This window comes from Musa acuminata, chromosome BXJ1-3, assembly GCF_036884655.1.
Source record: "Musa acuminata AAA Group cultivar baxijiao chromosome BXJ1-3, Cavendish_Baxijiao_AAA, whole genome shotgun sequence".
Classification (NCBI taxonomy): Eukaryota; Viridiplantae; Streptophyta; class Magnoliopsida; order Zingiberales; family Musaceae; genus Musa; species Musa acuminata.
Window position 1 is genome coordinate 7655693 of NC_088329.1, and position 25284 is coordinate 7680976.

At 41.9% G+C, this 25284-nt stretch overlaps 4 protein-coding genes across 10 annotated transcripts; 1 reads left to right on the forward strand and 3 right to left on the reverse strand.

Annotated features, from left to right (window-relative positions):
* Positions 1 to 791: 791 nt before the first annotated feature.
* On the reverse strand, positions 792 to 7787 carry LOC135582938 (uncharacterized). 6 transcript variants are annotated; one of them, XM_065122460.1, is made up of 5 exons: positions 6778 to 7644; positions 5793 to 5970; positions 4522 to 5259; positions 3431 to 3933; positions 792 to 1131 (listed from the first exon to the last, which is right to left on the reverse strand). In XM_065122460.1, exons 3-5 carry the CDS (start codon positions 5104 to 5106, stop codon positions 1038 to 1040), a joined length of 1182 nt encoding a protein of 393 aa, XP_064978532.1. In that variant the 5' UTR covers positions 5107 to 5259; positions 5793 to 5970; positions 6778 to 7644; the 3' UTR covers positions 792 to 1037. The 6 variants fall into 6 exon arrangements, with proteins under 6 accessions (XP_064978532.1, XP_064978529.1, XP_064978515.1 ...); XM_065122457.1 differs by having other exon boundaries at positions 5793 to 6018; XM_065122443.1 differs by lacking the exons at positions 5793 to 5970; positions 6778 to 7644 and adding an exon at positions 7702 to 7787.
* Positions 7788 to 9173: 1386 nt separating this feature from the next.
* On the reverse strand, positions 9174 to 18751 carry LOC103977858 (uncharacterized). The gene is made up of 3 exons (XM_009393504.3): positions 16504 to 18751; positions 14826 to 15110; positions 9174 to 9388 (listed from the first exon to the last, which is right to left on the reverse strand). Exon 1 carries the CDS (start codon positions 18568 to 18570, stop codon positions 16687 to 16689), a length of 1884 nt encoding a protein of 627 aa, XP_009391779.2. The 5' UTR covers positions 18571 to 18751; the 3' UTR covers positions 9174 to 9388; positions 14826 to 15110; positions 16504 to 16686.
* Positions 18752 to 19649: 898 nt separating this feature from the next.
* LOC103978097 (classical arabinogalactan protein 1-like) lies at positions 19650 to 20000 on the forward strand. Its single transcript, XM_009393799.1, has one exon. The coding sequence runs from the start codon at positions 19650 to 19652 to the stop codon at positions 19998 to 20000; it is 351 nt and encodes a 116-aa protein (XP_009392074.1).
* A 1654-nt stretch (positions 20001 to 21654) lies between these two features.
* On the reverse strand, positions 21655 to 25284 carry LOC103977859 (tRNA (guanine(9)-N1)-methyltransferase). 2 transcript variants are annotated; one of them, XM_009393505.3, is made up of 3 exons: positions 24828 to 25284; positions 23370 to 23729; positions 21655 to 22146 (listed from the first exon to the last, which is right to left on the reverse strand). In XM_009393505.3, exons 1-3 carry the CDS (start codon positions 25227 to 25229, stop codon positions 21862 to 21864), a joined length of 1047 nt encoding a protein of 348 aa, XP_009391780.2. In that variant the 5' UTR covers positions 25230 to 25284; the 3' UTR covers positions 21655 to 21861. The 2 variants fall into 2 exon arrangements, with proteins under 2 accessions (XP_009391780.2, XP_018678424.2); XM_018822879.2 differs by having other exon boundaries at positions 22004 to 22195.

Genomic DNA, 25284 nt, shown 5'->3' on the forward strand with positions numbered 1-25284 from the left:
GGCTCATAAATTTTTGAATGTGATGACTATAAAGACCTTGGAATATAATCGCAAGAGATCAAAACATGCATGCCTTCATCGTTTACCCTTAATCAACTAGTTAACCTAATCATACATAAATGAGTCATGTGGATCCAAATCAAATTTTTATAGGAGTTTTTGGATGCTTAATGACTTTGTTTACAATGGAAAGGTCCTGTGAAAGACTTTAGTGCAATAAGTCTTTTTCCCCCACAAAACGGTGGATATTTTATTTATATTTGCATCGGATTAAGGGATTGAAATTAAAGAGAGAGAGAGAGAGAGAAAAAATAACAAGAGATATTCTTTTAAATACAAGATATGAAAGATCGATATTATTTTATTTGGCCATTTCAATATCAAACCACAAACTGACCTTTCACATGATATAAGCAATCTTCCATGAAAGAAACACAAGCACAGGTATCGGATGGCTAACCAGGAAATCATACAACAGTAGTTGTGTACTTAACCCACTATAGTTTAACTTCCTGTCTTCCTCTTACTGGAAAAGGATACATAAAGGAACTTAGTAGAAACACAAGGAACGTTGACACAGATGACAACTGACAGGCTGAAGGATTATGAGTTAATGTAAATATCAATGCAATTGCAAATTTCACTTTCTATAAGAAAAGTGAACACAAATGAGAGAGATCATAAACTCATTGAACACAAAAACACATGCAAGCTCTGAGACCCTAATTCATATTACAAGTGACGAGCTTGAACCATACGCAACTCTCACAAAGGATTGTGTAAATTGCAAATGCAAAATATGATATTTTATTAAGAACAAACAAATATGACCTATATCTCTTGTTACATAAAATTAATCCAAAATGCCAATGCCACAACCTATTGAGCTTCTGTAGAATCAATACACATGCAGGAGAGAAATTGGTAAAAGGAAAAAACAACAAAAAAAAGGGTAAAGATGGATTGAACATTGAGGTATAAAGCGTCAGTCAGGTATAAGGGAACAAACTCGAAGAAAGAGCCTAATAGATATATCTTCAAAATTTACAGCAAATAAGACTCATCCTCCATCGTCGCGGCTTCCTTGCTTTGGCCATTTTCACTGGACTGGTATTCCACTCTGTTTGTAAACTACATTTCGTAAAAAAAGGTTATTAATATCTTGAAATTATTAGAAAGGATACAACAGCAACAACAAAACTGTTGTTCTTTGTATATATGTTGTTTTTTAACTATCCTATAATACATTGCTGATCTAATAACTATTTTACAAAATTTTTCATTTAATTTCACCCAATATTAGAAAAATGTTAGAAAAGGATCATACACTAAATTGAGAACTGATAATAGGCAAAATAACCTAATCTCCTGGAGTTATCCGGATATCTTGCAAAAATTATTTTGTTTAGTGATTAAGGACAAGTTGTAAGAACAAAAATCTCGTGAGGGTTCAAAGCTTCAAGATCTGCATCAAAAAAATGATGGGAACTATTTTATATACACACTCCATAGCTTCCACTTAAGCCCAAATCCCATGAAATAGTTTCTCCCAGGACTTCAAATCATCTTTAATTTCCTCCTAGGCTTCCATTACACCAGATAGCAGTCCTACATCTGAAAGATTGCTAAAGGTCCTTTCAGCTTGTTTTTCTCTTAGGGAAGATTTTACACAAGATTAGATACCCTAAGCTTTTTAGAGGGCGCAATTTTGCTGATATTTGTTTTCTCCGATTAAAAATGGAGAGTTAGTGATGTCTACTTCTAGCTACCAAAGATTTCTCATCCAATGGGGTTAGAACCAAATTTTCAACTAATGTAGCTATTCAAAAGCAATAAATAGCACCAGATGATAAGAAATATTAAATTTAGTTGTAAAAAGAAATCACATGAAAGTCATTTACTGAAGCAGAGGCATTTATTAGATTAATACTGTAGGTGCTCTAGTGCAGACTAGAAGTTAATCAAGTATATTAGCTAAAAGGACACAAATTTTAGCTGACACAGATCATCAAGTCAACAAGTATCAAAGGCATGATAACTAATCTTGGAGCAGTCGAGCATATTAAGTACAAAATAATGTATCGTTGGCAATCCAAAAGTATAAATGTTGGCCAACGTGTGTGCAATATGTTGTAGGAACAAAATATGCAGCAATACATATATTGTATTTGCATATTACAACTAGCATTTTCATGATGAATGTTTCTGTGGGAAGTCAAAACAGCCAGGAATTAGATAGCATAGATGTTTTATTAACAAAATTACCAATGACGTATTAGTCTAGATGGGAAACTTGTATGTTTATAATTTTTATCAGTAACATCCAGATAAGATATCATCCACATATTTTCTTCAAATGGTTTCACCCATCTTAGGGCATTTTACAAGCTTTAACAAAAATTTATCAATTAATACCAACTATCAGCAAAAAAGTTGTTTCAGAAAGAAATTGTCCTCCAGACAGGTGCACACTAACCCTACTGCTACTAATGATGTATGATTCTCAATGGTCAATTAAAAGAGAAAATTTTTGGATTCTTGAGATATCAGCCTTCCATTTTTAATTTCTCCAACGGCATGGAATGCATGTGTGAGCAAACATAGGATAAAGCCCTTTGTTTCATCCCATGATAAACACCCAAATAAAATATCAAGAAGAATATCACTCTTTATGTGGGGAATATTCATTCATAGCAAATGGGGTACAGCACTGGAAGATAATGACCCACATATCTCGAACTAAAACCAGACCATCCAAAAGACTAAGGTTTATTGTAACTTAGCTTCTCCACTATTAGAGATAAATGATTTAAACATAATAAATACCTCCAATATCTTCCTCATTTAAACATCTAACGAAAACAATTTCTATATAAACCACAAGTGAAAGGAAAAGTCACCAAGTTTTAGATGTTGAACAAGAAACTTTCTTTTGCTAACTTTTCTACAAACTATGCCAATACGACTACAAGTGTGATTGGAGAGAGCATAATCAGTATTTATTTTTCAACTTTACTATTTATTGGAAGTCTATATTTCTTCCCAGATGTTCATATTAAACAATTGCATAAATGGAGTCTCATTAAACTACAATGATAATTTCTTCCCAGTATTTATTTTTCAACTTTACTTTGCTATAAAAGCATAAATAGCAACTACTGTGAATTTTTGTCAACCAAGTAACGAGAATATAATTTAAACTGCACAAGGTACTGCATTAATTCAAATATCCTCCCTAAGCATACAACATATTCAATAAATGATGATGAACAAAATGATGCAGGTAATCATAGCCACATAATGTAAAAGCTATTGATTATAAATATTCATCACTTATCAGGAAACATTTAATTACTTACAAGCTAATCGTTCTATGCATATGGCAAGTTCAAAAGATATTTCAAAGTGCCAATGGTGGAAGTTATCTTACATTGGGAAGGCAAAGGAGCGAGTACTGGTGGTGCTACTATCAGATCGCATAGAAATGTTGCCAGAGTATGCAATATGCCCTGAAGATGCTTTTGGGCCAGAAAAGTTTAGATCCCCATGAGTACTGTGATATAATAAACTTTGTGCTGGAGCTGTTGTAGCATCAGGAACTGTCATGTCAGAGACAGAACGGTTTTGAACTTGTACGAACTCTTGACTATCTCTATCTCCTCTTCTATTCTCCTTGACAGTTGTTGCTGCACCAGATTCAAATGTAGGATCAGTGACTCTAACATCCATCTCACTATTAGCAGGATTTCCCTCGGCTGCACTGTGGTTGGACACTGTTACATCAGAAATCATGTGTGTGGTAATAGAGCACCCATCTCCCATAATCTTTGACATATCACTAGTAGAATTTTCTTTTACCACATTGCTTTTATCAGGCTCAACATCACTAAATGGCAAAGTTGTCATTGTGGAGCATGTGTCTTCGATTTTATTCTGTCATTGCAAAATATCATAATATTCTAGTTAGGTTGATCATATTCATATATCTATTGTAATGCACCACATATTGGAAGTAATGACCCATTTGGAACCTAGAAAACCAACCAAAAAGCATAAAATGAACAGTCATGAGAAAGAAGTCCCAATTATAACATTGACCACACGCGAGGTAAGAAGAAAAGTGTATTGTTATAGGGCTTTAGACTTCAACTTTCAAGTAATAAACTAAAATCTTGAACTATTACCTGAAATTATATAATTATAGTTCTGTAGACCTCAACTTTAGTGTTGACACCAGTAACCATTAAATGAAACATCACATGCCAGTTCAATAATTCTAAATAACTAATAGGTTATAAATCTTTTACCCTCAGATCAACATTAGACTCAATGTAGAGTAAAAATTAATAAGCACTATGTTAACACAATTTTCTTCTATTTTTTAAACATAATTTTTGTCCATAAGATGCATAATCCTTAAGTTTTTTCCTCTGCAGCCAGGAAGTCAATTGTCCATCTACAAACTGCATATAGACGAACTCTTTTAAGACAAAAAAAGAAAAAAAATTGTTGCTCGAGTACCTGCTCAATGTTCGCTTCATCAATACAGTGTCTCCGATCACTACTGAAGTCAAAACTTGTTGGAACTACATGATTGTGATCTGTCTCGGACTCTCCTGCTGAGAGCAATAATTCTGAACTCAACTTCAGAACGGAACTATTACTTTTAACTTGGTCAACTGTGTTCGGTTTCTCTCCAGCTACAGATAAGCTCCAAGAATAGTTTTGTTCCTCAACAACCTTATCAACTGCTGAGATGAACTTTGAATCTTGTGTGGCGGGTGCAGCATTATCTGTCATTTGTCCATTCACATCACTGTTCATATTTATCATTGAAAAAGACATCTCACTGACCTCTTTATTCTCTAACAGAACTTTCTCAAGAGAGGATGAACCTTCCTCTATACACATGTCTTTCACAACTGAGCATGTGTCATCTTTGGAGAAAATTATTATCTCAATGGGTTTAACTTTTGTAACAGATTTTTCTGGGTATAATTTTTCTTCTTCTTCAACTGATCCAGTACTGCCTGCTGGATTACGAAGCAAAGCATCTGTAAATTCGGGATCGAACTGATTTCTATTAATTGAAGCTTCATTATCCATGAAACTAGTTGGAGTCGACTATATCTTCAGGCTCAATTTTACATAGAGTTGCTTTAAGATCATCTGTCACTTCACAAGTAGCCTCACTGTCTGGCTTCAACAAATGAAACTCATTGTCATGGTGTCTCATGACATTGATCAGAAGCACATGTTCTGCAGAAGTATACGAATGGGGTGATTCAACATCTGAGAAGCAAGCACAGAATTCAAGTAGTAGACATAAAGACAAAAGTTATTTGAGGCAAACAAGAAAGAGAGAAAGAGAGAGATGCAGAGAAAGAATCATAAGGATGCAAGTCTCTGCATGATTATCAGTTTTATGCAACATAAGAACAAGTACCGAGAAAGAAGCTACTGACTTCAAAAAAGCTAACAGAATCTAGAAACCATTAACTACAGAGCTCAATATTGCATTTTACCCATCTTTTCCCATAGGCAAACCTTTTAACAGTATTTCCTATTTATTTAAGTAGATAAGGATGCGATAAGCAACTTTGAGCCTAGAAAATTATTTTAATTTATTAGCAACAAATTAATGATTGCATCCTTGAATCAGAGAGGATCAAGGATAAAAAATGTAACCAACAGAGATAACATATCATATTGAAAAGCTTGTTGTCCTTCTTCAAAAGGCTGGTATAAAAAGATAAGCACCTTTATTCAAGGTTTGACGTACTAAAGCATACCGCTCGATACGGAGAGTACATATCAATCCGATAGAGGACCGGTACAGATGATACATCTGTACACTGTAGTGTATCATATGTCAGTACACTCGGTACAGCTCGGTACGTACCATACCGACAGCTGGTTGGTACACTGGTACGGATCGGTAATGCGAACCATGCCTTTATGTATGATATCCTGTGATTCCAAAGAGCAAAGACATCTAGGAAATACTTCATGCTCAAGCTATAGGGAAATAAGAACATGAAAAAAGAACATGATTAATAAAATTCCACACAACTCTGCAAAACTGCATATGTATAAGATTCAGTAACTAGACATCTGAAGTTGATGATATAGGTATATAGATTAAAGATTTGTGTGAGATGTTGATATTGCATTAAGGGAGAATTCTTTTTAGGAGGATTTGTGTGAGAGCACCAACCACAGTACCAAACATACTATAAACCTGAAGAGTTGACTATTCTTAATAAAAAATCGGATTCCACAATGAACAACAAAGCATCAAATTTGAATCTTTCACATAAAACAGTTCTATTAAAAGCTTACAGGCCTTAGATGCTGTTTTCTAATAATATTAAATCCATGTATTGACCACAGGTCCGATAATAAGAACCTCATCGGAAAGACTTGACAAATTCTCCCACAAATTCACCACTAAACAAGATATATATGACCAGCATAAAACTAGTGACCAATCAATTCAAGAAAAGTATATCATTTCTGAACTCAGAGCAGACGAAAGCAACAAACATTAAAAAAACAAAAAGCTAAAAGTAATCTCTCTTTTGTTTTCGTTTACTGCCAGATGCTTTGACTTTCATCAAGTTTTTTCTCCTAAACCTCAAAGAACCAAAACTTACGAAATCCCAATATCAAAAGATCCACAAAGATCTACAACCATGTCCAGAAGCCCTCAGATCCACAAAGGAAATAGAAGCTCTTAGAGGAACACAAAAGTAGGAAGATCATAGGAGAAAGTACCTCAACATTTCATGCCTCTTCTGCTTCCTCCAGAACGAAAGATCAGAGTTTCTAGAGATATCAGCCAAAAGAGGATCCAAGAGGTGGTAACCAGGCATTAAACCAACATATACATGAGCAACTAATCCAATCCCAGATACCGAGCCCTTGAATCTCTCAAAAGTGGAAGCAAAAAAAAGGCTTTTGTCGTGTTTATGCAAGCAGCAGACAAATGGAGCTGGAGGTGGTGGTGGTGGGAGGATGGCATTTGATTAATCCTTTTGGATGGTGGCTATTTGTCATCCCTTTTAAAGTCAAAGGAGAGAGTGATAGATTATGAGAGAGAGAGAGAGAGAGAGAGAGCGAGAGAGAGTGATTAACGAGATGGGTAGATTAATATATGTATATAACAGCAACAAAACAAATTTTGCCCGAATTCGAATGAGACGCAGAGGTAAGGTTAGGGTTATCAATATAAAATCATTTAAAAGAAAACCAAACAAATTCGGTAAAATAATTGGGGAAAAAGACCCGGAAGAAAGGGTACATGAAGGAACTCAACTTCGGATTTAAAGATTAGATCTCAGGAGCGAGATTTGGGGAGATTTTTGGTTCAGTTTAAAATAGAATTTAGACCAAAATCTTTCTGCCCCGTTGCAGAATTGATCAAAGAGAAATCTTATACTCACTCTACCTCCAGAAAAATCCCAGATGGAACAGGAAAAGAGAAGTAAAATTTTCTGATTAGTTTTCCACTCCAAGATCAAAGATTTACTCTCGTCACTGATCCAACCATGAATATCTTCCAAGAAACGAAAAAAATTAGCTCGGCCTACAGAAATAAATATCACACGAAAAACCAAATTCTAGACTTTGGTAGAGAAGAAAACCAATGGGACAAGCTACGAAACCTATATACTGACAAGCTATGATTTGCTATCCTACCTTCTTGTTGAGGTGCGAGGAACAAATCCCTAATCGTCAGATGCAAGCATGCGGTCGAGTAAAAGGATAAACGAACGAAAAGCTTCATTCTTTTTCTTATATATATATATATATTTATATATATATATATATAATAGTGGTGATTTGTATTAATTAAGTGGTCCGCCGCTATGCGCCAGGTTACGGATCCAATGTCTCGAACAGCGGAAGCACCCAAAAAGTCATCTTTTGACTGGACAGAAATGTGGACCCCAGTTTTCACTGAGGAATAGGAAGGATGACTATGGTGTCCAGTGAGACGGCCGTGACACACGAGCCTACAATTAATGACCTGTCCGGAATAATAGGCCCCTCACGTCAAGTCGACTTATGCATCCTGTCCAAGGTAAATTGTAAATCTTCACTTGCAATTTCACGAAAACACCGAATGGGACCATGGTGATTGCTTCTTGGATCACATTACGCGAGAGTGACTCGGAAGTGACGCAACACATGCTCTCATTCTTATGATTAATCACCACCCAACATAAATAAATCCTCATTTTGATTGAAAGCTAAAAAAGCTCATAACTCTGTAAACTTATCTCCCTCAAAAGTTAGGACTCTCTCTCTCTCTCTCTCTCTCTCTCTCTCTCTCTCTGCATAATGTATGGATAAAAAGAGATGATCGCTGAGCACCAAAGCAAGCACTCATGAAAGCATGCCACATTCCATGATTCTTGTGAAGACAACTGCAACATCACATACTACTCAACTCCACAAGTCAAACCTAAACTTTTAACTATTTAATGAGCTAATGCATTCAATTTAATGTACACATATGATGGATTCGATAGATGACAGATTTGTTACGAACTAAAGTGGTGCCTTCTTCATATTTCTGACACAAGAGGCGATTACTTTGACTGGAAAACCATGTGCCTGATGAGTTTAATAAGTCTGAAGTCAGGTTTGTCTTGATTAAGATCATAACACAAGCACTAATCATGTTGTCCACAAGTCCCCAATCATATGACATAATCAGGTTTTAAGTCTACGCTGCTACACAAAATCCAAAGAATGAGAATTCCCAAGAGACCAGAGAGTTCTGTCCTGCTCTTCTTACTAATAAAATAATCTAAGGATCCAATCTGTGTCACTCTTGTGATTATTTTATGTCTTCTGATGGATTGCTTGCACCCCACTGAACTAAATATTTTGGCATTTGTTCCTCTCTGGACCAGCTGCCATGAAAGTGCCAAAGAGGGCAGATGAAGCTAAGGAATTCAGTGAGTTGCAGTTTACTATCTTGAGTGACATCAAAATACAAGAGGAGAGACCTACGAATTTAGTTTTTGACCTCCTATTATGAGATTATATCAACTACAAGTTTTAACCCGCTACAGTTCTGATGTGAGTGACACCCAACTGGATTTTAAGCCTTTTCAGACGCAGATACCTCACCATCAATTGATTCCAACTACAACCATCTGTTTGTGTTATCATTGTTTGAGGAGGGAAAGTCTGCATGCTGTACTTTGACTAAAAAGTGGGTCAGCAAGTAACGGCTATGAGTTACAAGAATGGCTTACACTGTTCTAGAAGCTGTTCCTCTCCCCTCATCCTTCCTGGTCAAGGTGGTCTCAGCTTATATTCATTGTGTGTATGTGATGATAAAAATGCTCTTGGCCACAAGTTTGGGACTTACCTGAGAAAAAAATTGATGCTGATTAGAACATTTAGGGTATGAGACTAAATAATATATTTTAAGGCAAAACATTATGTAGATATATCATCTTCAAAAGGTAGAAAGCTAATTAACCACCACCTTCATGGAAACCAAAGTTAACAAAAAGAATGGAAATGTGAATACAATGCATAAACCGATGGACGTGAACATATTCTTGCTTGCTGTTACGGACTTAGCTGGTTTTGCCTAAGTCGTGCGGCACCCTTGCGTGTTCGTCCGCAAAGGTCAACCTCCCATGATCCCTTAGGACCCACAAAAGAGAGAACGGGTTAGAGAAAATGCCTCATTCGAGATCCACAAGCAAACATTTTCGGAAACACTTCATAGACAATGCAAATTACAAACAGACTTTACAAGCTTTGAACAGTTGCACAACAAAGAGTTAAAATGGTCCATTACAGACCGAAAATCTCTCACAAGTGTCCACATGACACAACCTTTATTTACAAGCCTAAAGCAGCCACCAACCCTACTAAAATGGGACCATTAAGCCTTCGACCGTCCCTCTACATGCTGTACAAAGCATGAACATACCAAAAGACACGGACATACATAAGCATTACATCAAACATCCTGTTTCGAAGTTTGGCCGTGACATTCTCCCCCACTTATTCCTTCGACGTCCTCGTCGAAGCCTTTGCCGACACTGCAACTCCTTGCCTTTGCTGAGTCTTCAATCTTCTACTCCAGCAGCAATGCGCCTCCTGGCTCCCAACTGCTCTCCGCTGTTGTTTTGGAGTAGTCGAACCTTTGATCCTCCGTGCTGTTTCAACTCGCCAATGACTCTGACTCTAGTGTGGGGTTGACTGAGTTGTGTTGATCCCTGTTGGTTCCTGCGGATCCTCTAGATGAAGGAAAAGACCATCCTTACTACGCTAGTCTCTCAAATGCCTCATGCTGCTTGAACTGGATGGATACTTGTTGGAGCTTTAACGAGCATCATCTCACAAACTTCTGAAGTTTTGGGTCCTTCCTCCACAAATTTGTCCATTGACTCTTCTTTAACTTAGTTGTCACTTCCAAGTAGGTTCGCATCACTTCCGCTTTCGATTGGCATTTCGTTGGGAAATGAAGCGGACAATCTACTCTCAGTAGCACTGATCACCGTTGGTGAGGATTTGACAACTATTGTCTTCCATTATCTTCGAAGGGTTTTTGAACTTGTGTAGAGCTCCTCTGCTGGATAGATAAGAGAATTGGGGTACTCGATTTCGCCCATTCTCTTAAAGGTTGAGAAGGCAAAGGTTACTTGACTTCGCCCGCCTCCTCGAGGTTGTACTCCATGCATCGAGCTGGTTACTGGTCTTCACCTGCTCTTTGCTCACACTTCTGAAGCACTTGAAGTGTTTGCACTCCTTGCGTTGAGTTAGCTACTATGATTCACCTTCTCAATGCCATTGAACTTCTGGAATGCAAGAAGTTTTCATCCTAACTTGGAGTAATTCTCTAATAGATTTGGTCGCCTCTGGGATTGTACCGTCTTCTCCATCAACCCTGCCGCCTACTCCACTGAGTAGCAAAGGTACAACACCGCGTACCGCCTGCTTCGTTCCTTGGTCATGCACTCTTGCATGACCCGAAGTCCTTCACTTTCGATTATCTTGATGAGAAGCTCGTTGACACCGGTCTTACGAAGTTCTTTGGCCTCTGCCCTTCAACCTTGTCTTAGTACTTGGAGTTTGCCTCTGCATGCTCCACCTCCTCGGCCCCTTTCACGACCAAGCACTCTCCCTCCATGAGAGCAAGGGATTAATGACTTTCACGGAAGTCTTGCCTCTGCGGTACCATGGCGCTGCTATGCCCATGGCCCTACTATCCGTCGCCTCACATCTGTATTCCTTTTTATCACAATCAGTAGATATGTCTCTATAGCACTCCTCCGAGTCCACCTCCATTCTAACTGATGCTTGATTTTAGGTAGCTAAATCCCTCTGGACTCATCGTCGCTTCCTTGCCCCTTTCGACCCCCTACTTCGACACATCCGTGCTCTCCAAGCAGCTCCCTTTGGTCGATGGAAAGACAGATTGCAACTCCCATGCATGGCCTCTACCATCACGTTGTAGGGTTTGCACCGATTCTGTTCTCCTTAGCTTCCTTGGTAGCAATGTTCGCTTATTCGACCTTGTCCTTTGACTTGTCGGGCTCCCTTAAGCGAATATGAGCTCTGGAGCAGTCCAACTCTCTAGCTGCTTCGATCATACCTCTGTATGATCAAGTCCCTCCCATGGGACTCACTGGTACTTGCATTTGAACTTTTCCCTTGGTGGAACACAGCCCCCATATGTTGATAACCAAGGCTTTCATCCGATGCAAAATTCGATGCACGCACGAAAGACCCGCCTCTGCGGTACCATGGTCTTCACTCCTTGAATACATAGCCCTTCTTGTCGTCATGTTGTTCACCGAAGTGGAGCTTCCAGTAGCTCCCGATCATACCTTCGTATGATCTAGTCCCTCACGGGACTCATTGGTACTTGCATTCGAACTTTTCCCCTAGTGGAATACAACCCCCATATACTGATAACCAAGGCTTTCATCCGAAGCAAAATTCGATGCACGCACGGAAGACCTGCCTCTGCGGTGCCATGGCCTTCACTACTTAAATCCATAGCCCTTCTTGTCGTCGTGTTGTTCACCGAAGTGGAGCTTCTAGTAGCTCCTGATCATACCTTCGTATGATCTAGTCCCTCACGGGACTGTGTCGTGTGTATCACATTGCCACGAACTGTTCCACCACGATCCGCTGCATCATGTCGCCTTCTCGTGACATCTCCATTGCATTCTGATCCTTGTGGGATGAACTCGAATTGTGATCCCTCCATGTGTGGCCTCTGCCAATACATCGCAGGGTATCTTCTACCTTTGATTTTGTTCGCTCCTTTGGCAATTGACCTTCATCCACCCACTCTTGGGTCACACCTAGATGAAGCGCCGCTCTAGGACAGTCCGTCGCCTAGTAGTTCCCAAAGTCCCTCGACTTCGCTGCAATTAGTGCACCATTGTTTGGATCCCGGGCCTCTGCCCCTACCAGCACAATCTTCGCTGTGCATCACTTCCTTCATGACAACTTGAATGGCAACACTGTGGCATATTCTTCAAGAGTACCCGCCTCTGAGTCCTCTTGCCCTGTACTAAGGCCTTCTGAACCCAACTTCGCCTCCGCAAATTGAGTTGCCTTAGTTCCTCCATCAAATGCTCCTCCGAGATAAGGTGCATGTGCCCAGAAGCTCCCTTCGTCTTTGACACCATGCAAGATGAGTCCGCTCCATCAGAATGAATGACCCATCTTCTATGCTGGCTCCCTTCATGCGGCTTGGGTACTTCGCCAAGTTACACCCAAGTTACTCTGCTCGTTTTTGCATTGAGTTGATGGTGGCCCTTGCTCGCGCTCACCATTCCACGGGTCAACCCTCCCTTGGGTCCGATCTTCATATCGATTCCAAGTGTGCCTTCATTTGTGTTGCTTTGGGTCGCTCCCCCACTTGATCTCACAATGCATCCACCAATGCATTCTCTCAAGCGAGAGCATGCGACGACTCCTCGCCGCTTACTCGGTCCATTGAGCTTCGTGGAGTTATTTTTTGTTGAGGTACTTCTCCTCAACATGTGAGGTCCATCCTACATGATTCTCCCTCTAGAGAGGCAGGACTTATCCTTCCTGGATAATTATCCCATTGGAGCAACATCTCTCTTCGTTTCGGAGACCACCATCCCTTTGGACTACTCCGATTTGTTGAACAAACTGTGCATTGTTCTACCTCCTGCAAATGCACTTGCTAGATTGCGACTCCACGTCAATACAGCCCCCGCTGCACCATTTAAGGCCTAGCAACATGCTGAACTCATTGCACACTTCAACCTCATACGGACGTATCCTTCACATGCCGAAGAGAAAGTTTAAATGCTCCATAGTGCCAAGTTTCGATTGCCTTGGGATGGCCGCGAATATTCTATCGTCTGCATACAAGCCTATCTATGAGTACCAAATTCTTTGAGTTAGCAATTACCCTCACCTCTGTGAGCTTTGCACAACTCTTTCGGTCGTTGAGGAACTCATTCCACCTTGTATGGTCTCATCCTTTACCAAGCGCCTCGCTTGCCTTGAGCACCATCAAGTATAGTTGTCAACGTTGAATCGTAGCTCAAACTCAGCCATCCCACCCTTTGTGCGCTCCACATTCTTCCAAGCTTGCCTGTTCTCGTGGTGCCTCTTGCGCGAAGGGTTAGCCATTCCTCTGAATTCCAATCTTAGATGCCCGCTCCTTCGAGCGACTCTTTTCCCTACATCTCCATGCTCGTTTTTCCCCAAACGGTCGCGCGTGTGCTGATTGTCCTCAACACAGCCCCGCTAGATCCCCCACGTTTGCATGCTAAGTGTTTCTATGAGTGCTTCTCCCACTTTGATACCATCTGTCACGGACTTAGCTGGTTTTGCCTAAGTCGTACGACACCCTTGTGTGTCCGTCCGCAAAGGGTAGCCTCCTATGGTCCCTTAGGACCCATAAAAGAGAGAACGGGTTAGAGAAAACACCTCATTCGGGATCCACAAGCAAACATTTCCGGAAACACTTCATAGCCAATGCAAATTACAAACAGACTTTACAAGCTCTGAACAGTTGCACAACAAATAGTTAAAATGGTCCATTACAGACCGAAAATCTCTCACAAGTGTCCACATGACACAACATTTATTTACAAGCCTAAAACAACCACCAACCTTACTAAAATGGGACTATTAAGCCTTCGACTGTCTCTCTACATATTGTACAAAGCATGAACATACCAAAAGATACGGACATACATAAGTATTACATCAAACATCCTGTTTCGAAGTTTGTCCGTGACATTGCGGCTAATCATACAAGCAATAAAGTAAGCTTAAAGCAACGATACATTCATCTAAAACTATGGACAGATTCAAGGCTGATTTCAGAAGCATTTTGAGCTACAGATATATATATATCATAGTATGTAAACTCAAAACTCTTCAATTAGAAAACACTATCTTTTAGTGCTTGCTGAGACGATTCCAAGGAACAACACATGAAGATAATGCCAAGAACTTAAACAAAAGAAAGATTACTTGCCAAACATTAGAAATGATAATGGACAAATTATAGAGTGCATATTTTTGAGTTAAAAATGTCATTTTTATTTCCAGTTCATGATGGACAAAATTTTCTGGCCTGATTACTTAAACACGACTTTCACTCCATATCAGCATTCTGTAAACAATTTTTTGAAGTAAAAAGAAAAACCCGGTTGCAAATGATATGACCACAGCACCATATTTTCCACAAACAGGAATTAACACATTAGAAAGCATATTAAAGCAAGCTATTAGTCTCAATTGCAACCTATAAACTTCTGACTAACCAAGTTACGGTGAAGTACCTGTATCACCAACAAACTGCTCCAGTGAACAGATTAAACTGCACAAGCATGTAAGAAGCCAGGTTTTCTTCATCGACAGGAGTTGATGCGAGTTGACAAAAAGGTTCTCACATTACACTTTCACCATTCTTGGTTTAATTTAGTTTCAGAGAACCCAGAACAATAGCACAGCACAACTGTCTATTAGATTGTGAAAACACTTGCAGCTATCATCCTCTTCTGGTGTGCAGTAACACTTCTACTGGCTATGCCTTGGTATATAAGTGAACGGGTAGGTCAGAGTTCCTAAATAAACAATAGAAAGAGATGTTTATTAGAGTACTACATATATTTGAATACTTGAAAACTAAATTAACAACTGGACCCTTGTTTAAATTCAGAAATGTCAGGGATGTACACAAAGCAAAACAATCTATAATTCAAATCATGATCTTAGTTACGACAAGATGTCATTATTTTGGCATATAACATAACGTAACATAGACTATCTGTGCATGACTAAGCAATTAGTTCTATGGTGATTTTGTAGTCATTCCCAGTGTGCTATGGCCTGACACACTGTCACAGAACAATCTTCATTCTTTAAAGATTTAACAGAGACACTCAACTGCTTTGTAAGAGTGCAGATGAGGTTTGTTGTAATCTTATACCTTCACCTTCAAAGTCGATGATCTACACTACAACTCCATTCATGTTCAACTACACTTCAACCTACAGTTTACAACCTCAACTCTACATTAACCACCATTTCAGGTTAGAATCATCATCCTCAAAGTTCCATCAATCTTTGGTACATTTTTTAACCAAACAAAAATCTTTAAGTTATCATCTAACATCGATCAGTTGAACAAATCTCCTACATGTTTCTGTCCATTATCACAAAAGCAATGGTTAGTTAAACCTTAAAGTTATCATCTACATTATATGCCTATTTCCTGCAGAGAACGATCACGAATCCAACTGATTATTCATCATTGTAGAAAGTTAATGCAAGACAAGGAGGATCAACCTCCAAGGCAATTAAAAAAGAATACTAGGTGAACACATTCGATAAGTATTAAAAAGCCCAGGATGCACATAACTTCAGAAACTGAGAAACATAGGCAGTGTACCTTAGAACATCAACACAACCAGCAAAGAGTCACTAAGGACCTTGAGCATACAACAAGGTCTCTATTCCATTATAAACCATAAGGCTATCCATAATTTTCCTACTCAATGGAGGGGAAGTGGCCTTTATTCATGAAGCAATCCTCTAGATACAGTAGAAGGAAGAACATATTGTGAATATCATATAACATATCTTAACATCATCAATTAGGTAAAGCTAATCCATAGAAGAAAAACTCAGCATGAATATTAAATAACATGTTACAGTGTCATCAATTAGGTAGAGCTAACACATAGAATTTTGTCAACAAGTGAATTGGATAATAATAAAAAACAAGATATGATTAGAAACTAATGCAAAGAAAACTTGAATGCAGGCATAAAGGAAATTTTAAGTAGGAAAAAGGAATCATCCTAGAGATCATTATCATTATGTAAAACATTTCAGCCAAAGTGCTATAAGATGCGCTATATAGAAGCTTGAAGCTCAACAAGCTCATCTGTCAAGAAGCAAACTTTAAAGAAGCTAAAATACTTGAAATAAAACATCAGTGATAAGATAACATACATCTCTAGTCTCAAGAACAATGACTACAACAGGACCCTGCTAACATCATCAGATAAGTTACAAGTCCTACAACAACATCAATGAGGAACCAAGCCAGACATGCTTCTCCCAGATTCAAGATGATGGGCATGCATGTCTAAAGCTTGGTATATTCATACCCAACCAAGCTGCCAACAACTCATGTTATGCAGGTGTAAGACGCCGTTTCTTTGAATGCTCAATCTCTCGAGACTTGCTCCTTGGCCTCGATAATCTTCCTCTATCCCGGTCATCACCACGCTCGGACTCACGATCCCTATGCCTATGATGATCACCATGTCGATCCCGATCATCTCGATACCTGTCCTTCTCTCTTTCCCTCTCCCTGTCTCTCTCCCTTTCTCTTTCCCTCCCTCGGTCTCGTTCCCACTCCCTGCCCCTCTCCCTCTCCCTCTCCCTCTCCCTCTCCCAATCCCGAACCCTATCCCTGTCCTTCTCTCTCTCCCTCTCCCTCTCCCTCTCCCTGTCCCGATCCCGATCCCGATCCCTTTCCCTAACCAAGTCTCTATCATCATAATGCCTCTCTGGCCGCTCCTGCCCATGGCCCATCTCCTCCTCCCATTCGTGCCTCCTATCTGAAGCTCCCGGTAGATCCCTGTCAGAAGCCTTGTCCTTTCCATGGCTTACTTCGCCATACTGCTGTTCCGATGCTCCATCATCCCTGTAACTCGACTGCTCTTCACCTACCCTAGCACCCATACTGAGATCAGGCCACATCCCAACACCACCGGCTAGCATCCCTCCTCTTCCAAAGAAAGCAGGATTCATGTGAGGAGCAACAACAGGAGGGAATGAAGGCATCAATCCAGGGAATGGAGCAGCAGCAGCAACACCAGGCCCTGCAGGGAACCCTCCATAAGCACCCCCCATTCTACCCATAGCAGCACCATAACCAGTTGGATCAAAGCCCTGGCCCATCATTGCACCAGGATGCATCACTGGAGGAGGCGGGCCAACCATGCCACCATTTCCCATAATACTGCGACTGCCGCCGGCACCCATTTGTCCCATCCGGTTCCTCAACTGTCCTCTGTTCCCCATACCACCCCTCCCCCAACCACCACTTCCACTGCCGCCGCTGCCGCTGCCGCCGCCGCCGCCACCACTCCTTCCATAATTCCCACCCATCTGCTGACTGCCCCTGCCCTTCTGTGGAGGGCCACCAGACTGCTGTGCTGCCAAATTTTGGTTCTTGAGTTGTGCCTCGCCCATCCGTCGAACCGTGGCAGGTGTAGCAAATGCCACGACACAGGGTCTACCATTGAACATATGACCATTCATCCCCTCCTTACAAGACGCAGCAGCCATCGGATCATAGAAATCCACCTGGCAGTAACCCTTCGATTTCCCGCTGGCCTTCTCATCAAAGAACTTGATCTCTTTCACCTGACCATACTTGCTCAATTCTGCCAAAAGATCGGCGTCCGTAGTCCACCAGTGGAGCTCCCCCACAAAGAGAGTACTACCTCCAAAGTCCCCTTCCCCCACACCACCACCATTAGTGTTCGCTCCTCCTTGCCTCATTTCACCTCCAAAACCACCACCTTGCCCGTGAAGACCCTCGTTAGAGTAACCACCGCCTCCAGTTTGGGCTTGTATCTCGCCAGTCCGTCCAGAAGTCTGCCCTAAGTCAGCTCTAACACCACCAGGAATTGGCAGCGGCACCACAGCAGCCGTTTCGCCAGCTCCTCCCCGAAACTCTTGAACAGAAACACCAGCGGATCTCTCCATCTTTATCTCCCCGGTGATCCCAGGGAGATGGACCTTCTCCGGCAACGGCGCCGACGGCGGGAGGGGTGGTGGAGGAGGCAGAGGAGTTTCGGCCAAGACCGCGTCCGGCGCAGGCTCGTCGCTCCGGCGGGAGGATTGAAGGAAGCCCTCACCGACGTTAACGTCGCTGTATAGGTCGTCGAAGTCGTCCTCGTCCCCGTAAAACTGTTCCTCATCCTGGACTGCGGCAATCGCCTCGCCGCGGTGGAACCCGCCGGCGGCGCCTCCGCCAGGAAACCTTTCGCCGCCGGAGTCCATGGGAGAATTCGTCGGCCGGGGTCCGGATTACGGCGGTGGGCGCGTGCGGGGGGAAGCGAAACCCTAGAACTGTCTGAACACTGGAAGGCGTTCGAAGGAACGACAGGGGCGGCCGAATCAACAACTGGAGAGTTCCGTTTAATTTAGGGTTGCTTGCATAACAACACCTGCCCACAAACCCAAACCCCCCGCCCGCCCCCTTTTTTTTTTGTCCATATACTTGTGAGGTCGAAAGGTTCGCGTCCCGAACTTTTGTCGCACCAACTCTGTTCGCAGTCGAAAAGAAGGGACTGGTCCACTGTCTCTGGTGGGTCCCATTGCTTCTGTGACCACAAAGAGATCCGGTGGGGTACGTTTCGGGTACCGTTAGGTTGGCTCGAGATTTGGTTGCATCCCCAGATGGATCCCAACCGTCGGTTCGGTAGATCATGAGAAAACCCGAGATTGAGTGACTCGGATGAGTTGTCCGCCGCCACGTTACCGTTTGCCCGGCGGACGCAGTACCAGGTAGAGAACGGTACGATTAGATTGAGAAGGGATCCGGTTTGCACACGTCAGTTGAAGCGGCGCGAGAAAAACGTACCTACGATTCCCACCCAAACAACTTTCTCGTCCTACGTGCCGTTCCTCTACTCCAGAAGTTTGTGGGACCCATTCTTGAGCCGTTTCAGAGCGCTGTGGGTCCCCGCTCCTGTATTTACTTGTTTATGAGATTAGCGATTAAATGACACCAACGGGCTCCATTACTTGTAAAGATTAAATGAAGGTATCAGAGTGGGTAGTCGATCACAGAGTAGGGGAGTTACGAAGTCGAGTCTTGGATTAGGTACCTTTCTTCGTCGAGGAGGTCTAAAGCCTTTCCATGCGCGGTCGTTTCGCCACCTGCATCTCCCGTCAACCGCCCACCGGGTTTCCACGTTACAGGCCCGACCGATCACCTCGACGTCTCTTTCCCCCACCGACGATCGCGGCCTCATACTGCCGCTTGTAAATGCTGTTTCCACGCACTTCCTCCTCCAATCCCTTCCTCCTTCCTCTATCTCTCTGCCTTCAGATGGCCGCCCGTCTCCGCCAGAAATATGCAGCTCAACGCACTTCTCCTCGTTGTCCTCGTCCTGGCGGCGGTCGGCCGTGGGGCGGCCCAGGAGCCAGCGTCGGCGCCGCTTTCCTCGGCCGCGTCGCCCCCTACCGCTGAGACCCCCTCCAACACCCCCGTGGCAGCCGCGACGCCCGAGTCTTCGGCGGCGACCCCTTCCCCTCAAATGCCCAAGTCTTCGTCGCCCGCCTCCGGCCCCGTCCCAGACGCCACCGCTTCCTCTCCAGCGACTTCGCCATCTGCCTCCTCTGCCGGGGCTCTCCTCACCCACGACCTCCCCATCTCCCACCTCCTCCGCGTCGGGGCCGTCTCAGGACGCTGCAGTCGCCTGTGACGTTCCCACCGCCGATTCGCCATCAGATATGGATGCTGGGGCCACGCCGGCCTCGCGACGGCTCTGATCGCAGCTTTTGTCGCGTTTTAAGCTGGTTTGATGGGAATTTTGAGAACTTTTCCCCCCTTTGAATTCGTGCTGGTTTGATGGGAATTTTGAGAACTTTTCCCCCCTTGGAATTCGTGCTGGTTTGATGGGAATTTTGAGAACTTTTCCCCCCTTGGAGATGCGAATATAAATTGGTAGGTTCCAAGGATTCCATTTTTGCTATTAACCTCTCAATTCAGATGAGGTGATACGTCTCACTGCTACTAATTATCATAGCATTGTGCATCATTGCAAGATGACAAACTGATATCAGCATCACAGCTAGATTGACTGCTGCCACTTGTTGAAATATAAAGACTGCGAAAGTCAACTCATCAAATGAAGTATATGGCTTCTAGTCCTTATTTATATACTCCATAATTAAAAAAACAAATTCATTTTAAGGGAATTCCTAGGAGATGAGAACATACAATTTCCTTTGTTCCAATTATAACTCAAATGATGCCATTCATACAACTGCAGGAAGAACACCTACACCTTAGGCACACAGTGATTGCACCACAATCTCCATACGTCTCACCACCCTTTATTCCAGTAGAACTCCTCCAGTGTGGTTGGTCAGCAATACCAGGTTTAATAGCTTTGGAAGAAACAGAGCAGAACGACGGTGACCAAAAGAGAACCTGAGACTTGACCGGACAACCTCAGTGGAGGTGAGGCTGAGTAATTATAGTAGGGCAGGTAAGAAGAAGGCTGAGGCGGAGGAGGAATCTGGCAGCACTGGACAACTGTCGTCGGCGGGCACTCAGACCGAGCAGGAGGAGGCGGCGGCGGCGGCGGTGGTGGTGCTAAATACTTTATATAAGCAGGTGGAGGAGAGCTGGAATAACAAGTGCCACATGGTGTGCAGTTGGAACATGCAGGTGGAGGGGTGTACTCCCAAGACTCTGCATGGCTGATGCTGGCAACCAACAGCTCAAGCACCAAGATGAAGCTGACCGCAGGCAGAGAGAAGATTGCCTTCCTATCCATGGCAAGGCAGCAACGAGGAGAAGAGGTGGAAGAAGAACTGTTGGAAAAAGATGCAAGATGTAACTGGTTTTAAGTATGCAGCTGATGCATTTTCCACACGATTGCAGCTATCAATGTGCATTCATTCGAGTGACGGTGTCATGTATGCATGCAATCTGCCACATGGAACAACAGCTGTCCAACCGCACCTTTTGTGGTTGAAGGACGAAAAATCTTAATCACCAGCAGCTAATTCTCCTTTCATTTCCCAACTTCGATGAAAATTTTGTGGAGCTTTTTCCCTCCTTTAATTGTTTTTTCTTGAAATCTCTACTAGTATGAAGAGAGATGCTGCAAGGGTTCATTCATATGCAGTGTAATCTCCAGGTAGCAGGTTTGGTTCATCATGCATTTATTATGATGCTGATCACAAGAAAATTAATGAGCTGTTGTACTTCTCCAATTATCCATCTACAACATGATAAATTAAATGTCAAGTAAATGACAGATCATGTATACACTATAAAAATTATCCAGGTCAAGGTCCATGCCTGAAGATTATCCTTTAATTAAAGCGAATGAAACAAATCAACTCTTAAGATAACTACTCTTCTATTAGATATGATGAAGCATATAGACCGAAATGCATCCTGCATTACAAGGTCAATGTCTGAAACCTGCAAACTACACAAAAACGTTCTTGGGAAACTGGAAGACAACACTAAGTGGTGTTTTTGATGGTTACTTCTCACAACATTGGCGACTTCTGTGGTGCTTTTCTGTCTTCCCTCACCTTTGAAACTTACTGCTGCTGATCAACTCCATCTGTTGTTGCAGCAACTTCGGCTTCGATAGTACGTGGTTTTTTTAAGACAATACCATCTTCTTCTGCAGATTCTAGTTCCACTTCATCTTCACTTAATTTTCCTATTGCAGTGGCTAAAGTTTCATCATCTTCACCTTCATAGGTTTGAGCTTCAAGTTCACCTCTTTTTCTTTGGGGAATTACCTGAAAGAATGCATCTTTCCAGTCCTTCGTTTCTATAAATTTCAGCAGTATCTCAAACACTTGGTTGACTGTAAGAACCTGGGAAACATATAGAAGCATCCCATCATGTTCCACATGACGCAGAATTCTGCAAAATTAAATGTCATCTAAACAGTATCATCATTCGTCCAAAATGTATAGATGCACTCGGCATGATTAACAAAGCACTATGGCCTCTTACTGCACCCCAAGCAACTTCAAGGTGCTCTAACAGGTAGCTCTGGAAGGATCTAACAGATAGGAGACAAGTCACAAGTACTGGCCCTGGCATATACTTGTACATAGGTTTCATTATTTTGGGGGGTTGTCAACTGCTCCCTTAAAGGCTTAGATCGACTCGGTCACATGTGTAAAGCCCAAAGCTTATTTCTTAATCTGTACAGTGATTAATATGATAGCATCCTGAAAGTAAAGGTTCTATTTGGTTGTAAGAACTGTAATAACTTCAAAGCGAGGATAACATTTATTGACAAAACTAATAATAAGAATGTGCAACAAATATTCAAAACTTCGAAGCTCGAGTAGCTAAAATGATTTCAATTTAATGACTAAAAGACTCTTAATATGAACTTACAAAAAAAAATCCTGCAAAACAAAGCTAAATAGGAGAAAGCTTAAAGATCACAGGACCTAACAAAAGTCGTCCTCTTCTTCTCATAAATGATTAAAGATATTACATCTTATAAGAAGTTGATGAGGCTTTTAAATCTACATCAAGGTCTACATGGTTTTATGTGACTTATTATGCTTTAAAAGGTAGTAGTTTAACCTGTTCTCTTGCTCCAACCTTTTTGGGTCATAAATTTATATATTCCCTGCAGCTGAGCCCGGAGAGAGGATAATCTTGTTAAAGCAAACAGAAACCAAAATAAAGCTAGAGATTTACTAGAAGGTGAATAGAAAAGATGTATGCTTTGTAGCAAGACTTGAGGCTATATTTGGATATGTGGCATGTCAGTTCTTACGCAGTGAATGACCAAGTCCTAGGGGTCATTGTGACATTGTAGATGCATGTGAGATTCACAACTCAATTAAATCACACTAGTTAGACTTTAGCTTTGTTCATAGGCTCAGAAGTCAAGTCAATTCCCAGGAATCAAAATAAATATATTCAAGATTCTATGGATCATGGTAAAAATCTTAATTGACAGCTCTGCATGTCCAAGGACAGCTGCTGGCTGAATGATTAAATTTTGTTTTGTCTAAAGAACATGTACATCTACATAATAAAAATGGCACCTGCATAAATGAACCAGTCATACCTGCGAGCTTGACATCTTTAAGTAGTTTCCAATTGGCAACTTTGCAGAGTGAATCCCTTGTTCATTTGCTTTTTTCATAGTTACCCCTTTCCAACGGTTCCGATCAACTAACCCACCAATAATATAGATTTTCTTCTGATCAATCTCCTCTAATGTAGTTTCTGAATCAGCTGTTAGATAGACAAGATTGTCCTTTTGCTCCTGAAAGGCTTCGATATAAGATCTGCTTTCCTTCTCAATGATCCATTTATAATATCCTGGAAGTCTCTGTAAGTGGGTATCTAACTCTCCTTGACATCCTGTCAACCAGAGATGAGCTGGAGATGCACATCTCCCATTTACTGCATAACAATACATAATCTGTAACTTCCATTAGCAAAAGAATTGAAGTTTAAAAACTATTATTTTCTATAGAATCATCAGTGTCTTTTTTTCTTCCAGTCATGCAGTTATCAGAATGAGTTTAAGAAGAAAATGCATTCACAAATAAGATGACTCTTTGATAACGTATCACAATAGTTCCTGCCAATCGCAACCATGTAGCTATTTGAGTCTAGAAATTAGTTCATTTACTTTATTTGCCATATAGGTTTTCAAAATAAGTCATCATTGTATTGATCGTTCCTATTTCACTATTAAACCTCTCTTTGTTTACCCACAAACCCAGGAGAAGAAAAAACATTTTGTCTGGTGTCTATAACAAGCATATATGCATTAAGAGTTAAATAGGCTAAACCAAGAAGCCGTCCCGAATATTCAGTATCCAACTCTACCGTCACAAAATGAATAGGTCTTACCTTTTCACTGAAATGGAAAACCTATGAGAAACTATTGACATAGAAGGAAAAAAATTCACAACACAAAGTAGTATCAATCCAAGTTTCCATATTGACTGCTACAAGATAGTATCAATGTCCTGTTGACCTTTGAAGAATTTGCTGCAAACTTATGTCAAAGATTTCATCCATGATGACTGAACCACAATATTCTAACTAAGCTTCTTTGGATGACATCATATATGTACCAAACCACCCTAGTTGCATCTCGCACAAGCTTACAAGCACCATCCAAAAGAAAAGCTGGTTATGAAAGCTATTATATAAATAAGTTGCCTTCAAGCCTTGGATGCAACGGGATAATCACATTATCATTATGAGCGTGAGACTTCGAAGGACAATTGTGTGATCGCAAAGTTGTTATGTTGTTAACAACAATCATTCTGCATGCAGGGAAGCACTCATCTATATTAACTACGCCGCTATGCATGCAAGATCTTAAGCTATATGAGTATAAGGTGAGAATCAATTTATATATTGTTCACAATTAAATTAAAAAAATGTTTGAGGCATTGAGAGGAGGCAAACATCAAAAAATAGTCTAAATAAACTCTAATTGCATTTATTGAGGAAAGTGAATAACTACAAACTAATTAATGGAAAGGGGGCGAATGAATGGCACCTGCTGGACGAGGCTGTGGATCTCGTTGGGCGTCATGAGGTCGGAGAACTCGAGGTCGAGGACCACCTTGGGACCCACCTCGGCGGCCCGCCGAAGCCGCAGGGCCCGCATCTCGCGCTCCTCCCCCCGCCGCTCCACCCGCTCCCTCCGCGCCTCCCTTCGTGAACCGATCATCTGGGCCCGCTCCTCCTCGGTGGCCGCCGCCAGCGTCTCCTCCCACTCTCGGCGGCGTCGCTCCACATCCCGCCGCCGCCGCTCCTTCTCCGCTGCCTTCCGCTCCGCCTTCCGCGCCTCCAGCCGCTGCTGCTTAGCCAGCTTCTTACGCGCACTCTTGGAGAGGGCCGGGCCGGCGTCCGGGGCGGCGGCAGTCGCGTTTCGCTCTTCTACACCGGCTTCGTCCATTAGGCGGACGCGGAGCTTAGGGTTTCGAATCGAAGCGGGTTGTCGCCACTGGTAC

What these genes read in the sequence shown, in the direction of transcription:
- LOC135582938 (XM_065122443.1), bottom strand. Translation starts at nt 5,106, where the DNA reads ATGGATAATGAAGCTTCAATTAATAGAAATCAGTTCGATCCCGAATTT. An exon ending in ATGAAGCGAACATTGAGCAG is followed by an intron (nt 3,934 to 4,521) that starts GTACTCGAGCAA and finishes TTGCAATGACAG; the next exon opens with AATAAAATCGAAGACACATG. An exon ending in CGCTCCTTTGCCTTCCCAAT is followed by an intron (nt 1,132 to 3,430) that starts GTAAGATAACTT and finishes TACGAAATGTAG; the next exon opens with TTTACAAACAGAGTGGAATA.
- LOC103977858 (XM_009393504.3), bottom strand. Translation starts at nt 18,570, where the DNA reads ATGGACTCCGGCGGCGAAAGGTTTCCTGGCGGAGGCGCCGCCGGCGGG.
- LOC103978097 (XM_009393799.1), top strand. Translation starts at nt 19,650, where the DNA reads ATGCAGCTCAACGCACTTCTCCTCGTTGTCCTCGTCCTGGCGGCGGTC.
- LOC103977859 (XM_009393505.3), bottom strand. Translation starts at nt 25,229, where the DNA reads ATGGACGAAGCCGGTGTAGAAGAGCGAAACGCGACTGCCGCCGCCCCG. An exon ending in TCCACAGCCTCGTCCAGCAG is followed by an intron (nt 23,730 to 24,827) that starts GTGCCATTCATT and finishes TGGAAGTTACAG; the next exon opens with ATTATGTATTGTTATGCAGT. An exon ending in TAAAGATGTCAAGCTCGCAG is followed by an intron (nt 22,147 to 23,369) that starts GTATGACTGGTT and finishes TATGTTTCCCAG; the next exon opens with GTTCTTACAGTCAACCAAGT.